We start from the raw sequence: 18213 nt of genomic DNA on the forward strand, positions 1-18213 counted from the left end.
GAGATATAAGGAACAGTAAGTGACAAAGTCTGCCTAATTCAAAACTATAAACTCTGAAGTCTCTAATGACTGGTAGCTAGAGACCATGTTAACAGGGAACTTGGGGAAGAGCTGTTTTTATTTATGGCAAGCAAGATTTACTTTATGTAATTGTTTTTTTGTCAAACCTCCTTTGTTCCACCAGTTCTCACATTTCTGTTGTGACAAATTTTTAGAATATATACTTTGCTTCGTATAATCAACGTGGAGAAGCGCCGGGATTCAGCTCGGGGTAACCGGTACCTAATAGAATTGGAGCTTGAAGAGAGAGGCAGAAGGAAAGTGAGGCTGGCAGAATATGTGTACCTTCTAATCCACCGCGGTACAGGAGGGGATAGTGATGAAAGTCCCCCTGCAGAACCACCGGAAATTTCTCCCAGCCCTCCTGTCTATAGTAAACCAATCCTCTGCCGGCCTGTCAGCCTGACCTGGAACTCTCGTGCCACAGTGCACTTTGTGGTGCCTGGTAAGTTTGTTGTGATTACTTGGTTAAAGTACTGCATGTCAAAACCCTGTTGAAAACCTTCCGTATCTGCAATGGCATTAGACAGGGCTGCTCCCTTTCCCTACTAATATTGATCATTTCTTTTGATCCTTTTCTCTGAAGGGTGTAAGGAAGCCCTGAATGTTTATATTTCTCTTGATCACACAAAGTATCCAAAGTAGCCACATAAGCAGATATTTTACCCAGCCCCTCAGCGCATTTTTTTCTCCTCCATTCAAGCAAGATTTTGCAGGTTTTTATGGAATAAAAAATCTCACAGAATCAGTATGGGGACATTTACCAGACCTAAACACATGGGAAGCATTTGTCTAGCTGATATTCATAATTATCAAGCATGCCATCTTACACAGACTGGAACGTCCACATGAAATGCATGACATGCAGATCTGCTCTAGCCCTTGGTTTAAGAGACCCTAAAGTTGTTTACTTCGATGTGCAAAAAACTTTGCATTATCTGACATAATTAGTCCACTAACTCTGCTGCACTAAAACTCAGGGTTTCCTCTCAGCCAAACTAATACCTCCCTATTCACATAGCATACAGCTCCCAAACTTAAGGACTGGACATACTTTGAGAAGGGCACATTTTGTGACCTGAGTACCCATAGATGAGAACAAACCTGGTGCCATACTGAAAAAGGAATCCCCAGCAACACAAACAACACTATAAACTATTCTCACATCCTTTGAGGCTATAAGCCCCTCACCAGATCCAGGTCCCCAACTGATATCGATAATTTTATGTTGCTATGGCCCAATCTGCATCCCCCAAAGACTTACCTATTCCCAAGAATGTAAAAGTGAATGGGAGGAAGAGACCAATCTTGATATAAACCCACATCCCAAAATAGCAGTACCAAAAGAAAATTGACCCCCAGGGATTTCGTGGGTAAACAGAGAACGTTTAACAAGAGTATTAAAGTGTAAAAAACATCCAATGTTACTAATTACATCTAAAATCCAAAAATGTTAAATAGCATAATAACCATGCCTTATAACATACAGAGACCATGTATCACCCCCCCCCCCCCTCTCACAGAATGTACAATCTAGTGAAATACTCCCTTTGGTCTTTATGTTCTACAATTGGGAACCTTAATGGTTGGGAAGGGTGTCAAACTTTAAAACAGTATTTTGTAAACCCTGACAATGAACATGCTCCATTTATTTTTTTCTGTTAAAAATAACACTGAAAGTGTTTTGTTATATCTGTTTGATAAGTGCAAAAAATGATCCTTCCAGAAATCTAGTAAGCTAGATTCCTTCCTGTGCTGCACTGAAATCCTAAATGTCATCAGCCCTCCCAATTTAGTATATGGACTACGGAACAACTTTTCCTATGTTATAGATATGGGGGGTGTTCTGTATTCCTGTCCTAGGATGACCATGCTGTAGAGTGAGTGGGTGTTACTTTGGGAAAGGAGTGTTACTTGCAAGGCCAACCAGGGAACCAGCTGTAAATAAGAGTGTGTGTTTTTTTTTTTTAAACTCAAATAAAAGAAAAACTGCGCAGCCACCACATCGAAGGACAGGTGAGGTACAATAAATGGCTCTTGCTGCACATAAAGAAATCTGATGGACATATGAAAACACAAAACAGTATAGCCTCACTCTTTTTATGTAAAAAAAGCTTTATTAAGTTTACACAAACTTACATAGTTCAGGTTCCAGAACCATACATCACTTTTATATACAGCTGTTTGACATAGATAGTCTCATAACAATCAGTCGAGACACAGCGCCAAACAATATCAAATGAACTTGCTACTTCCCTAGCTAGTCGCCTCCTCACCCATCATGATTCAAATCCACCCACTATATATAGCTTAGCATTTAGTTTCCCCAACTCAACACAATAACCCATGATAAAGGTGGAAAAGGTACCAAAGAGTCATATTACCTCAACAATCTATCCATGACCAGTTCCGTTGGAGCAAGACCGGAAATATCCAGCCACCCACCCCACACTTTTTCAAATTTGGACAGACAACCTCTATGTTGATGAATAATCCATTCATATCGAAGAATGATGCCTATATATTGTAGCCATTTCCTATATGTGAGAGGGGAGGCATTTTTCCAGTGAAGCAAAATGCCTCTACGTGCCTGGAATAAGGCCCTAGAGACTGCTTCCTTAATAAAAGCATCTGGAACTATATCATCTTCCAATATGCAGAGAAGACAGCGCCTGGGATCAGGAGGTATTATAGTCTCGCTTTTAAATAAGCTTTTAGTCACTGGCCATGTATCTTAAGTTCTCCAGTTTAACCCTTTTCCGCTGCCACCTTGCACTTTAAAGGAATCTGAATGCCGGGAGGTATGTGATTGGGAACTTCCAATCATATTACTGCTGCAACAACCAATGTAAACAACCATCAGGGGCTTTCTGTAACAGCTTATGCTCTCAGCACAAAAGAGCCATTCCCCATAGACGTATATCTGCAACGGCTTAGCATTAAGGGCCTCTCAGCTGCCACAAATATGCATACAGCTGGCCAGGACAGGTTAATACATGAGGTTTATTGTGGGGGAAAATGGTAATCCGTTACATGAGCACTGATATGGCTTTAACATGTGTAGGGGCCTGTTGACATATTGTACACACTGGAAGAATGGCAGTCATCACTTGGGCACATAGAAAACATTTGTTTTATATGTGCGCCGTTTGCACTGTAATGCAGCCTGGAGGTGCGGTGCAGTAAGCTGCAATAAAATGTAGACATGCTGCATTTTATCGCAGTGCTTGGAAAGGCAGCCGCATGTCACCGGACAGCAGTGCAATGCACTGCTCTGCTATGCAGTGACATGAATAAAGTTTCACTTTGTGCACTTTAAATAAAGTTGACAAAAGAAAAAAGGGAACTCTGTGATGCACTGCAATGCATATCATACCACCCTCTCACCATGGCTTACTACCCCCAAAACTGACAGCTGCCTGCACACTAATCTAATGTGTGCACGGGCTATAAAACTTAACACAGTTCACCCTGGCATCGTATAGCATGGTAACTGTTAGTATGGAAGGTTTATTTATAGAAGTGCTCACAATCATTGGTAGATAAAAGCCTGTAACATACAAATATGGTGCTGCAGATCAGTCACAGCAAGAGTGGGGTGTTCAGTTCCACATCTAGTAAGACTGGTTGGTTTCCAGAGTACCGCCTTCTTTATTGGTGAAGGGGGCAGGACCCTGGAAACACATCAGCCTTACCAGAAACCACTGTGTGCAGTGATGAGCAACACACTCTTGCTGTGATAGATGAGGTGCACCATACAGTCAGGTCCATAAATATTGGGACATTGACACAATTCTAACATTTTTGGCTCTATACACCATCACAATGGATTTGAAATGAAACAAATTTTGGAATTTGTTGCTGTCAACTCTCAAGATGAGATCCAAAGAGCTGTCACTATCAGTGAAGCAAGCTATCATTAGGGTGAAAAAACAAAACAACCCATCAGAGAGATAGCAAAAACATTAGGCGTGGCCAAAACAACTGTTTGAAACATTCTTAAAAAGAAGGAACGCACCGGTGAGCTCAGCAACACCAAAAAACCCGGAAGACCATGGAAAACAACAGTGGTGGATGACCGAAGAATTCTTTCCCTGGTGAAGAAAACACCCTTCACAACAGTTGGCCAGATCAAGAACACTCTCCAGGAGGTAGGTGTATGTGTGTCAAAGTCAACAATCAAGAGAAGACTTCTCCAGAGTGAATACAGAGGGTTCACCACAAGATGTAAACCATTGGTGAGGCTCAAAAACAGGAAGGCCAGATTAGAGTTTGCCAAACGACATCTAAAAAAGCCTTCACAGTTCTGGAACAACACCCTATGGACAGATGAGACCAAGATCAACTTGTACCAGAGTGATGGGAAGAGAAGAGTATGGAGAAGGAAAGGAACTGCTCATGATCCTAAGCATACCACCTCATCAGTGAAGCATGGTGGTGATAGTGTCATGGCGTGGGCATGTATGGCTGCCAATGGAACTGGTCCTCTTGTATTTATTGATGATGTGACTGCTGACAAAAGCAGCAGGATGAATTCTGAAGTGTTTCGGGCAATATTATCTGCTCATATTCAGCCAAATGCTTCGGAACTCATTGGACGCCGCTTCACAGTGCAGATGGACAATGACCCAAAACATACTGCAAAAGCAACCAAAGAGTTTTTTAAGGGAAAGAAGTGGAATGTTATGTAATGGCCAAGTCAATCACCTGACCTGAATCTGATTGAGCATGCATTTCACTTGCTGAAGACAAAACTGAAGGGAAAATGCCCCAAGAACAAGCAGGAACTGAAGACAGTTGCAGTAGAGGCCTGGCAGAGCATCACCAGGGATGAAACCCAGCGTCAGACTTCAGGCTGTAATTGACTGCAAAGGATTTGCAACCAAGTATTAAAAAGTGAAAGTTTGATTTATGATTATTATTCTGTCCCATTACTTTTGGTCCCTTAACAAGTGGGAGGCACATATGCAAACTGTTGTAATTCCTACACCGTTCACCTGATTTGGATGTAAATACCCTCAAATTAAAGCTGACAGTCTGCAGTTAAAGCACATCTTGTTCGTTTCATTTCAAATCCATTGTGGTGGTGTATAGAGCCAAAAATGTTAGAATTGTGTCAATGTCCCAATATTTATGGACCTGACTGTATGTGGATGTTCCTGGCTTTTGTATATTAAATAAACAATTGTCATGCTTCAAAAGACCAGGATGCTTTGTTTTGTGCTTTCACTGTCCATCAGATTTCCCTATGTGCAACAATTGCAGCCTGCTTTAAATTCAATAACACATTAATGTGGTGAATCTGCAAAGCTACACTTGTGGAACCACTCAGTCACTGCTGATAGCTCCTCAGAGAATATTGTTTTCTTTTTTGTATTAATTTTTTGTTTTTTTACAGTGAAGAACCAAGCTCGGTGGGTCCAGCAGCTTATCAATGATCTTGAGTTCCTGTATTTAAAGACCCACGATGACCAGTTCAGTCTTATCTTGGTGGATTATGACAGTGAGGATATGGATGTAGAGCAGGCTTTACGCCGTGCTAAATTGCCAAGGTATCTATTTTCTATACTTGTCTTTTTTTGGCAAGTTTTGGCATGTCTTAAACACATATTAAAGTTTTATTTGGCAGGATACCACATTCCTGACCCGAAGAACAGACTTAGGACTTGGTAACTCAATACCCAGCCGTGCTCTTCCATATCTCCCTCTCCTTTTCTTAATGGTTACACTAGTAATATGGCATTTACTGAAATGGATTTCAAGTTTATATGGCTGATATGAGCTATATTACTGTAGTAAATATAGATTGCATTAAATTTGTGGTTGCAGCAAACTTTCTTAGCATTTTCTGAATTTCGCTCACAAATGCATATTATTATTATTATTATTATTATACAGTATTTATATAGCGCCAAAGGGTTTGCTCAGCGCTGTACAATAGCAGGGGGACAGAACAAGAGACAAGACAGTAACAATACAATACACAAGGGGTTCGAGGGCCCTGCTCTTTCGAGCTTACAATTTAGGATAATTGCATTTAAGTATGTATACATTACTAGTTTGACCAAAACAGTTGCATGTTTTATTTCAATCTTATAATCTAATCTGCAACATCATTGTACTTTTGTGCATTGATGAGGGTATGTCTAAGAATTGCACATTGTAGCATTTTGATAAATGTGGCCTCTCACACATTATGAGGTTGCAAATTTCCATGCACCTGGTGGAAACGAAAAAGTAAATTTCCATAGTTATCTGCAAATAAAAATAAATTGCTTACCACTGTATATCTGCTACATTATATATACACTATATTGCCAAAGGTATTGGGACACCCCTCCAAATCATTGGATTCTGGTGTTCCAATCATCTCCATGGCCACAGGTGTAAAATGCACCTAGGCATTCAGACTGCTTCTACACACATTTGTGAAAGAATGAGTCTCTCTCAGGAGCTCAGTGAGTTCAAGCGTGGTACCGTGATAGGTTACCAGCTGTGCAATAAGTCCATCCGTGAAATGTCCTTGCTACTAAATATTCCACAGTCAACTGTTGGTGGTGTTATAACAAAGTGGTAGCAACAGCAACTCAGCCACGAAGTGGTAGGCCATGTAAAGTGACAGAGCAGGGTCACCGTATGCTGAAGTACGCAGTGCGCAGAAGTTGCCAACTGGCTGCAGAGTCAATAGCTAAAGACCTCCAAACTGTGTGGCCTTCAGATTAGCACAACAGCAGTGCATAGAGAGCTTCATGGAATGGGTTTCCTTAGCCGAGAAGCTACATTCAAGCCTTACATCACCAAGTGCAATACAAAGCATCAGATGCAGTGGTGTAAAGCACACCGTCACTGGACTCTAGAACAGTGGAGACATGTTCTCTGGAGTGACGAATCACGCTTCTCTTTCTGGCAATCCAATGGACGTGTCTGGGTTTGCTGGTTGCCAGGAGAATGGCACTTGCCTAACTGAATTGTGCCAAGTGTAAAATTTGGTTGAGGGGGGATTATGGTGTGGGGTTGGGCTGGGCCCCTTAGTTCTAGTCAAGGGAACTCCTAAGGCATCAGCATACCAAGACATTTTGGAAAATTTCATGCCCTTTACTTTGTGGGATGAGTTTGGGGATGGCCCCTTCCTGTTCCAACGTGACTGGGCACCAGTGCACAAAGCAAGGTGCATAAAGACATGGATGAGCGAGTTTGGGGTGGAGGAACTTGACTGGCCTGCACAGAGTCCTGACCTCAACCCGATAGAACACCTTTGGGATGAATTAGAGTGAGGACTGCGAGCCAGGCCTTCTTGTCTGACATCAGTGCCTGACCTCACAAATGCGCTTCTGGAAGAATGGTCAAACATTCCCATAGACACACTCCTAAACTTTGTGGATAGCCTTCCCAGAAGAGTTGAAGCTGTTATACAGTGAGGAACAGAAGTATTTGAACACCCTGCGATTTTGCAAGTTCTCCCACTTAGAAATCATGGAGGGCTCTGAAATTCACATTGTAGGTGCATTCCCACTTTGAGAGACAGAACTTAAAAAAAAAATTCAGGAAATCACATTGTATGATTTGTAAAGAATTTATTTGTCTTGCACTGCTGAACTTAAGTATTTGAACACCTAAGAAACAGCAAGAATTCTGGCTCTCAAAGACCCGTTACTGTGCCTTTAAAAAGTCCACCTTTACTCCACTCATTAATCTAACTTAGTAGCACCTGTCTGAGCTCTTTAAAGACACCTGTCCACCCCACAGTCAGTCAGATGCCAACTACTACTATGGGCAAGACTAAAGAGCTGTCAAAAGACACCAGAGACAAAATTGTGGACCTCCACAAGGCTGAAAAGGGCTACGGGGCAATTGCCAAGCAGCTTGGTGAAAATAGATCAATTGTTGGAGCAATTTTTAGAAAATAAAAGAGGCTAAAGAAGACTGTCAGTCTCCCTCGGACTGGGGCTCCATGCAAGATCTTACCTCGTGGGGTATCACTGATGATAAGAAAGGTGAGGAATCAGCCCAGAACTGCAAGGGAGGAGCTGGTCAATGACATGAAGAGAGCTGGGACCACAGTTTCAAAGGTCACTGTCGGTAGAACACTACGCCGTCATGGTTTCAAATCATGCATTGAACGGAAGGTTCCCCTGCTCAAGTCATCACATGTCCAGGCCTGTCTGAAGTCTGCCATTGACCATCTGGATGATCCAGGGGAGGCATGGGAGAAAGTCATGTGGTCAGATGAGACCAAAGTAGAACTTTTTGGTCTAAACTTCACTCGTGTTTGGAGGAAAAAGGATGAGTTGCATCCCAAGAACACCATCCCTACTGTGAAGCATGGGGGTGGTAACATCATGCTTTGGGGGTGCTTTTCTGCGAAGGGGACAGGACCACTGCACTGTATTAAGGAGAGGATCAATGGGGCCAATTTATTGTGAGATTTTGAGCAACAACCTCCTTCCCTCAGTCAGAGCATTGAAGATGGGTCGTGGCTGGGTCTTCCAACATGACAACGACCCGAAGCACACAGCCAGGATAACCAAGGAATGGCTCCGTATGAAGCATATCAAGGTTCTGGAGTGGCCTAGCCAGTCTCCAGACCTAAATCCAATAGAACATCTTTGGAGGGAGCTGAAACCCTGTGTTGCTCAGCGACAGCCCCAAAACCTGACAGATGTAGAGGAGATCTCTGTGGAGGAGTGGGCCAAAATCCCTGTTGCAATGTGTGCAAACCTGGTCAAGAACTACAGGAAATGTTTGACCTCTGTAATTGCAAACAAAGGCTTCTGTACCAAATATTTACACTGCTTTTCTCAGGTGTTCAAATACTTATATTCAGCAGTGCAAGACAAATACATTCTTTAAAAATCATACAATGTGATTTCCTGAATTTTTTTTTTAATTCTGTCTCTCAGAGTGGGAAGGCACCTACAATGTGAATTTCAGACCCCTCCATGATTTCTAAGTGGAAGAACTTGCAAAATCGCAGGCTGTTCAAATACTTCTGTTCCTCACTGTATATTGGTCCACAGACCTGATTCATCATATGCCCCTGTTCTCTGCTGCAGTGGCCAGGCATAGATATGAGAATATAATGTGATTTATGCATTTCAATGACAACACACTCTGTCATCCTTGGGGTGACCCTGAATTTGACTTGCTCCACAAAATTCAGCCCCTCGTAAATCACCTTAACCAGAAATTTGCAGATGCGTGTACTCGCCAGCAAAACATCTGTGTTGATGAGTCCCCTCATTAGTTTTTCTGGCCGCCTTGCATTCAAACAATTTCTCCCCAGCCAGCATGCCAGATATGGGGTCAAAATATACAAGACCTCTGAGAGGGCAACAAGCTATACATGTAATTTTCAGATTTACAAGGGAAAAGACCGAGCCCCCCAAATGCCCAGACTACATGGGGATCAGTAGCAAGATAGTTTGGGACATGGTGTCACCCTTTTTCCATATGGGGTACCACTTATACGTGGATCATTTTTATACAAGCATGCCACTATTTAGACACTTATACAGTCTTGGAATTAGCGCATGTGGCCCCGTGTGACCTAATTGCCGGGGCTTTCCCCAACGCCTTGTAAATACCTTTCTTAGAAAGGGGGGAAAAGCCTGTTTGAAAAATTATGAATTGCTCGCAGTGAAGTAGGACAAAAGGGATGTTTTCGTCCTGTCTTCCATTCACGCAGACACAACCATCCAAATTCCCATGGCAGCTGGTGTTGTTGAGAAGCCCCTCTGTGTTCATGAGTATAACCTTAACATGGAAGGGGTGGACTTCAACAACCAGATTATGAAGCCGTACTTTGTTTTCTCGAAAAGCCAGAAGCTGGTACAAACAATTGTCTGTTTATTTATTTCAATTGGCTCTATATAACGCTTTTGTGCTTTACAAAGCAACTGGATGAAGTGGATCCTTCCTAAAATTCCAGGAAGAGATCATCACAGCCCTTTTGTATCCAGAAGGTGCTGTGGTCCAAACCCCCACCACAGGTACAGTGAGCCGGCTGCATGAGAGGCATTTTCCCAATGCCATTCCTGACACCCTAACCCAAAAGGCACCCCAAAAAAGATGTGTCTGTAGCCGGCACGGAATTAGGCGTGACACCTGCTTTTTTGTCCCTCCTGTCCTGGCAAACTTGGTCTCTGCCTCAAGGACTGCTTCCGTCGCTACCAGACACTAGTGGACTATTAGTATAGGGTAATGCACGACATATATATGCACAGGGTCTCCAAAGATGTTGGGTAGTCAGGATACTGGCTATTGCATTTTTAGAGACCCTACCATCTGGAAGTTAAAAAAGTAAAAACAAATAAAAAAGTAAAAAAAACTTAAAAAGTAAAAAAAATTGAAAAAACAAAAATAGTTGTATTATTGTCGAGTTACTGTTTTATTGTTCCTGTTTTATTGTTAACCATTGCTGTTTTCTTTGCAGAAATGGCATTCAGCTGCAGCACCAATCTGTTTATTCGGACAGCAACAGGGTCTTGCTCTCAGAATATATGCCCGTGTGTGCAGCACTGTTGCATGAGATTTTTCATCCACAGTTAAAAAAGAGCATATATGCCCAAGCATGGATGCCTGGGGTGGCCAGTGGGTGCATGGCCCCTATGCTTCGGCATATATTTTTTATAATTGTTTTTGACAGATTTCTTCATCCACATTGATTGATGTGAAAAGAGGAATCTGTTAGGTTCTTTTTTTTTTTTTCGGCAGCCCGTGGGCTGAACACTGAAAAAAATTAACATTTCATGTGTGCCCGCCAAGTGTGTGAATGCAGGGCGGTATATTCTAATGGGCATAGATGATGTAAGGGCAGAGGAGATATCTAGAGTCCAATAGACCTTAGATTTCTCAGAAAAGAATACCTGTTACTGCCTATTGCTGTCACAGGAGATATTTACATTCCCTGTGATAACAATAAAAAAAAAATTAAATGGACAGTGTAAAAATAATAATAAAAAAAATCAAAATAACAAAAAAAAAATTAAAGCACCCTTGCACCCCCATGCGTGTGTGCAACTGCTTGTGCTAGTGTTGGCCCCGTGTTGGTATGTAAACAGCAGTTGCACCGTGCATGTGATGTATCGCCACGAACATCAGATCGAGGGCAGTAATTCTAGCACTAGACTTCCTGTGTAAATCTAAAATGGTAGCCTGTAAAGGCTTTTAAAGCCTATGGATAATAAAAATGTATGCAGTTTATCGCCATTGCACGGGGCGTGTGCAGTTTTAAATCATGTCATGTTTGGTATCTATTTACTTAACATACCATCATATTTTATAGTTTAGGAAACAATTGGCCAATATATTTTTTCTTTTCTTTTTTTTATTTTTCAAAACCTTGTGAGAAAAAATTAGATCTGCAAAATACTCATTATGCCTCTTACTAAATTCCTCTGAAACTGTGATAGGTAGTGTGGAAGTGAAATGAGGAAGTTACACACCTTCAGGCTTTCAAAATGGTCATTGGATTTCAGGCTCCTGTATGTGGTTAGGCTCCCAAAAAGTCTCACACATGTAGAATCTCCATACTCGGTAGAAGTAGCAGAATGTATTTTGGGGTGTGATTCCACATACGTAACAAAAAACCCACTTGTGAGTAAAGATCCCTTAATAAGAAGTCACAAAGAGAACAAATCTGCAGCTTAAAGAGAAACTTTATTTATTGAAAAATAGCAAAATGTGAATGGTGCAATAGCTACCCTACACAATAAAACAAAATGACATCACCCGCCCAGGCACACAGGCATGCTCTCCACTCACACAAGGACAACACGCACATGGGGGTGGGATTGTGGGGACCGGGAGGCCCTACGATTATTGCTGTTAGTGCTGGATCAATAAATGATTGATATAATCTGCAAAAATGATGCAATAAAATAGTATAGAAGTACTAATCCCTCAGGAAGTACCGGGGGTGTACCGCATGCCAGCATAGATATAATCATCGATTGTAATGGCAGTCCATCAGTCATAAGGAGATAAATGCTGATAAATTAAATCCTGTAAATAATCCCCATATACAGTCAGACCATTCTGGATATCACAGTAGAGTCAATGGAGATAATAGTCAAACACATCACAGTTGGCAGAACAGTAATTGTGCTCACGTTTGAGCAACAGTCTAGGATTCAGTGACCGGTGTATGGGTGAGGGTTGAAGTTAGCTACAGCTGTTTGCTGCATGCAGATAAAGAGGAACGACAGGTGTGTAAGGCTCAACAGAGCAATCAAAGTCCAGGGGATAACTCCCTATGCAATCACAACCTGGCCCAGATATTATCAGCTCACCCCTCCAGATACAGTTGCGGGCTTCAATTCTCAACCCACTGTGTGGTACGGCTAGAATCACACTCCATGTAAAGGTGGATATGCATGTGACTGCAGTAGCGTGTCCGGTGTGGCAGGTGGCAAAGCCACGTGGAGGTGCCTGGGATGTGGGCATCATGATGTGACGTCAACGCGTTTCACCGACCGAGTCGAGTGAACTTCTTCAGGATGCTGTGGCCATAATGTTAGGGGCTTATATAGAGACCAACACGTCACGTCCGGTTTTGTCCACAAGTAACCGCAGCCTTTTTGTCACTTAGAACATCGCATACTGCTACAGTGTCAATTACATATAGATAGAAAGTGAACCAATTACAATTGGATATAGCAGCTTTTCTCAACCTTTTCAACGCAGAGGAACCCTTAACATAACTTTCCGGTCTCAGGGAACCCTTGCTAAAAATGAATTTATCTACAATTCATGATACATTAGTGTGATAGTCAGAGGTAAGAATGCTCCTTACACTTGGGAAGAATTACCCCCTTACAGATTGCTAAAAAGATCAATGGTGTCAGTGGGAACTTACCTGAGAGGCAAAAATTGTTCATTGCTCAAGGAACCCCTGGCAACCTCTGGAGGAACCCTAGTTGAGAAACCCTGGGATATAGTATCACATCATCATACTAAATCACACATTACCCAGTTTTCATATTATGCCAGTGAGCCACAATATCATAAAGAGTGACCAATATTAACTACAAAATACTAGCCATGCAGGTTGGGAATTAGCTAATGAAGATAAAGGCAACATAATTCTTCAATAGCAAAATAAAAGGGCCATAGAGATTGCAGTTCAAGAAAGACCTGTAGGCTCAGTTCAGTATTAAGTCCCTTGGGTGCCAAAGACCCAAGCCTGAATATCCACTCCTCCTTCTGCAGGAGGATCATGTCAAAATCCCCCCTGTGGTTGGACAGGTTCAGAGCATAAATTGCCTTAACCCTGAGTCCTATAGGAGATGAATTGTGGAACTTGGCAAAATGTTCTGCAACTGGAGTTTTATCATGCTTGTTGCTAATACTGCCAAGGTGTTCACCTATACGCACTCGTAGCTGACGTTTGGTCTTCCCAATATATATTTTTTTGCAAGGGCATTCAAGCATGTATAGTACTCATTTAATTGCACAGTTCATAAACTGCTTAATGTGACCTTAAAGTAAACCTTCTGTCTATCTGTAAATCTATCTGTACGGTCAACGAACCTGCAGATATGACATCGTCCACAAGGGTACATACCCTTAAGCGGGCGTAGGTCCGTTAGCCAGTTTTTCGCAGGTATTCGTCTGTATTCTGACTGTACCAAATTGTCCCTTAAATTCATAGCTCTTTTGGTAACCATTAGGGGTATAGGGCCCACAATTCCGGATTATTCTGGAGACTGTGTCAATATATGCCAATGCTTAGTCAAAATAGCTCGTACGTCCTCCTACTGGATGCCATAGCAAGTAATGATACGTACAGGGGGGCTATCCTGGGGGGTCACACTCTCAGTGCAAGCATGCAGGAGCTCCTTCCGTTTTCGCATCGAGGCACTTTTTTCGGGATCATTTGATAGTTCCATGGCAGTATCCCCTCTCACAGAATCTCCCGTAGAGATCCTCTGCCTCCTGTTTGTAGTCGCCCCCATTGGTACAGTTCCTGCGAATATGCAGGAACTGTCCAGTAGGGATACCCCGTACCAGAGAGTGTGGATGATGACTAGAGGCCAAGAGCAGGGTATTGGCAGCCGTAGATTTACGATACGTTTTAATTCTCAAATTTTTGTCCTCAATGGATATCAGGAGATCAAGAAACGGAACTTCACTAAGATCAAAAGTATATGCAAGTCTGATGTTCCGATTGTTAGCATTAAGTTCAGTCATGAAATCATGGAGTTCCTGCTCTGTTCCTTCCCAAAGCATGAGGAATTGTCGTCTAAAAAATTGACTGTTCTAGACTCTTCCTCTTCGCTCTCAGATGATGTGGGCCTATTTGTCAATGGTGTATGAGAGTGGTAACGTCGTCGCTGGGATCTGCTCCGTCCACACTGGTTAATGAGGTCAAATATTTCCTCACTGGCCCAACCATCTAAGTTTCTTTTAAATTTTGTTTGTTTAGTAGTTCGCAAGTTTTGTGGACCTTTTCTATCTCATAAAATCAGTCTCTTAAAATCAGAATTTTCCTTATAGGGCTCAAGTAATCTAGTACTCTCTTCAATTTGCGATTTTAACTCTTAATTGAATTTTCTCTTCCTCAACAATTATCCGCATAACTGCCAACCCATGGTCAATACATTGTTGTTTCCATTTATCTAAAAATCTCTGAGTATCAGCAGGAATAACCCTCTCTCTAAGGATTCTCGGGATAATACCATTGGTTATATACGATTCCAGAGACAGGATATCCCATCTTCGGTTTAGGTATTTATTAGTTAATTTTTTATGATGTTTAAAAAGTCCTTTAATAGCATCAACCTTTGGTATTATAGAATCCCGAGGTTCCCGAGAGAAAGCTAATCTCTTCTTCAATCTCCTCTCCAACGACAAAAGCCATCGAGATTGAGGTTCACTGGCATAAATCCTGTAACACTTAGTGAAGGGTGGAAGGAATTATCATATGTAATAATGTAACATATATGTATGAGCAGGGTTCAACCGAAATAGAAGACCCATAAAGAGTTAAAAATACTGATACTAAAGAAATAAAAACAAAATTGGGATCCACTGCAGTGGATCCTGATCGTGATTCAACATACACCTATGGCATGTGTGAGTAATATATAATTTAAATGACAACTTTTGTAAAAAAAAAAAAAAAGTGTCATTTTCCAAAAACTTGTAGAAAAAAAAATCTTCCATAGACTCAACATGCCTCTTAGCAGATAGCTTAGGGTGTCTACTTTTCAAAAAGGGGTCATTTGGGGGTGTTTGTACTGTCCTCGTATTTTAGCACCTCTCGAAATGTGATAAGCAGTCAGAAAATAAAAGCTGTGTAAATTCCAGTATCTATACCATAGTTTGTAGAAGCTATAACTTTCACACAAATCAATTAACATGCAGTTATTGGGATTTTTTTTTACCAAAGACATGTAGCAAAATACATTTTGCCCTAAATGTATGACGAAATGTGAGTTTATTGGATATTTTATTTTCAATCTTTTTGGTCTTTTTTTGTTTATAGCGCACAAAATAAAAAACCCAGAGGTGATCAAATACCACCAAAAGAAAGCTCTATTTGTGTGAAAAAAGGACAAAAATTTCCTTTGGGTACAACATTGCAATTACCAGTTGAAATAGCGCAGCGGCGAATAGCAAAAAATGGCCTGGTCAGGAAGGGGGGTAAATCCTCTGGAGGGCAAGTGGTTAAAGTGGCTGTAAAGGGTGAGGTTTTTACCTTTATGTATTCAATGCATTAAAGTAAAAAGCCATCAGTGTACAACTCCCCCTGCCCCCGTTTTACTCATCTGTGTCTGATCTTCATCCACCGCTGTGCACGGGAGCCTCTCTCTCCCCTCACTGGCTGAGACACAGCAGTGGAGTCCATCAACTCCTGCTGCTGTCAGTCACACCCAGCGAGGAGGGAGCGGGAACAGGACTGAGCCACGCTCTGTGGGTCACAGACACACAGAGCTGGCTTGGGATCAAGCATGCACTAGTGCCCCGAGCGCAGGAAGTTTGCTCTGGGGGCACACCTGAAGAGGGAGGGGTCGCAAGAGCTGGCGGAGGACCCGAGAAGAGGAGGATTAGGGCTGCTCTCTGCAAAACCATTGCACAGAGCAGGTAAGTATGACATGCTTGTTAATTTACAGAAATAAAATAACCTTTAGCACCACTTTAAGGCTAGGTTCACACTTGTGTTGGCACAGCAGCTGATTCAGAATATTAAGCATTAATTGCACCCCTGCGCATCTGCTAGCATGTTTTGCCTGTGGGTTGGGGAACGCATGCAGTTAACATACATTCCCCGACCTGCTCTTGAGAATCTAACTTTAGTCAGTTGCTTACAACTTTGAAATGCCTGCTGTGTGTTGGCAGGCTGCTAAGCCAAGGTTTCATGCCTCTGTTGTGAATTATGAAGATAAATTTCTGCAATGCCTACAACTAAAGTGGTGAATGAACACATGTTTTAAATAGTTTTTAATGCTTGTTTAGAATATGTAAATACTTTGGTGTGCCTACTCTGGGCATAGGTTCACTTAAGTCTTCTGGACAAATACATATGGACAGTTCCTCTCCTCCATTGTGGGTGCTCCGGCTAGGTTGACTATTGGTTTAACAAAAGAGGTGGTCATTTTGCAACCTGGATCTGGTCAGGGCATTTACCTCTCAAGTGAGTCCTGTAAGAACTCATTTCGACTTATATAAATATGTAACGAATAAAATTATCTTAAGACCATACCACCAAAAAACCTTGTTTGTGCCAAGAAAAAATAAAAAGTAATGATTTTTTTTGTCAGATAAGTAGCTGAACAGGGAAAATTGCTCTGATCTTTTCATAGGGTCCACTGTTGGTCCCAAAGTGGTTTAAAAACTGCATTTTTTATCTCTTTTCGACTCTTTTAAAATGTATACATGCCTTTTTTTTTGCTTCTATGTTGGAATTTGTGCCTAGTCAGCAAATAGAGAATATGAGGTCAGGTACTGATGTTTGGTGAGAAGACCTGGCTCACAATCGGCATTGCCAATTCTTCTTAAATGTGTGCATGCCCTTCGCATTCCCCCATGCCATACTCTTTAAACCATGTGTTTATAGACCTGGCTTTATGCATTGGGACACAGTCATGGTGAAACAGACAAGACCCTTCCCAAAACTATTGCCCCAGATGGAAGTACAAAATTGTCTAAAATGTTTGTATACTATAGCATTAACAGTAACTTGAACTGGGAACACCTCAACTCAATTGTATGAGGGGGGAAGGCTGTCCATTTTTGGCCATATAGGCAGATGTGACAATAATGTGTCCATATGTTTTTGAATATACAGAGTAGATCATCTCTATCATTTACTAAGGATGTTATTTAAGCATGGCAGAAACCGAATTATCTAATATCATGCATGTAAATAGGAAAAATGCCTAAATGAAACTTGGCAGTAAAAAACCTCTCGCCTACTTGTAAGGATGATGCCCATTTTATCCTTTCCTGTGAAAATCCATTTATTGTGTTCCCTACAACTGCTGTCAGATGGTATCATCTCTACGTCTACTGTGCATATTCCACCTGTCGCAAGAAGTGGGAGTACACATGCAATGAAAGGAGATGAAGTTCTGAAAATTTTGTACGGACTGCAAAACGGATGCAAAGTGATCATGACTGCACATGTATACTACACAAACAATGGCCATAGATTTGTTTTCTTAACTAGTTGCCGACCGCAGATAGCCGAATGACGGCTGCACTGCGGCCGGCCAGTTCTGGGTGGACGTCATACGGACACAGCTGATCACGTGATGTGGTAAAAGGCCAATCACAGCGGCCTTTTACCACGTGATCAGCGGTGTCCAATGACACGCTGATCACAGGGAAATGCAATTGCCGGTTCTCGGCTGTACTTTCCTCACGCTGTCAGATCGTGAGGAAAGTACTGCCGAGAACCGGCAGTTGTCAGAGCGAGGATCGGCACCGATCATCAGGGCACTGATGATCAGTGCCCTGATGATCGGTGCCCAGCAGTGCCACCCACAAGTTCCGCCCACCTGTGCCCAGCAGTGCGCCCACTAGCTCCGCCCACCTGTGCCCAGCAGATCACCCACCTGTGCCCAGCAATGCACCCACCTGTGCCACTCTGCAGTGTCACACACCTGTGCCCAGAAGTACCACCTACCTGTGCCCAGCAGTGCCACCCAC

General features: G+C 42.1%; 1 protein-coding gene across 2 annotated transcripts in view; it reads left to right on the forward strand.

Moving 5' to 3' along the window:
* The window catches only part of B4GALNT4 (beta-1,4-N-acetyl-galactosaminyltransferase 4), a 144529-nt gene that overhangs the window by 112836 nt on the left and 13480 nt on the right, over nucleotides 1-18213 (forward strand). For both annotated transcript variants that reach the window (XM_089655055.1, XM_089655056.1), the window contains exons 16-17: nucleotides 216-505; nucleotides 5459-5612. In XM_089655055.1, coding sequence (XP_089511181.1) covers nucleotides 216-505; nucleotides 5459-5612 — 444 coding nt within the window. The remainder of the gene's footprint in view (nucleotides 1-215; nucleotides 506-5458; nucleotides 5613-18213) is intronic.

Source organism: Staurois parvus, unplaced genomic scaffold, assembly GCF_062004578.1.
Source record: "Staurois parvus isolate SC_StPar_1 unplaced genomic scaffold, SC_StPar_1.0 ptg000818l, whole genome shotgun sequence".
NCBI classification, from domain to species: domain Eukaryota; kingdom Metazoa; phylum Chordata; class Amphibia; order Anura; family Ranidae; genus Staurois; species Staurois parvus.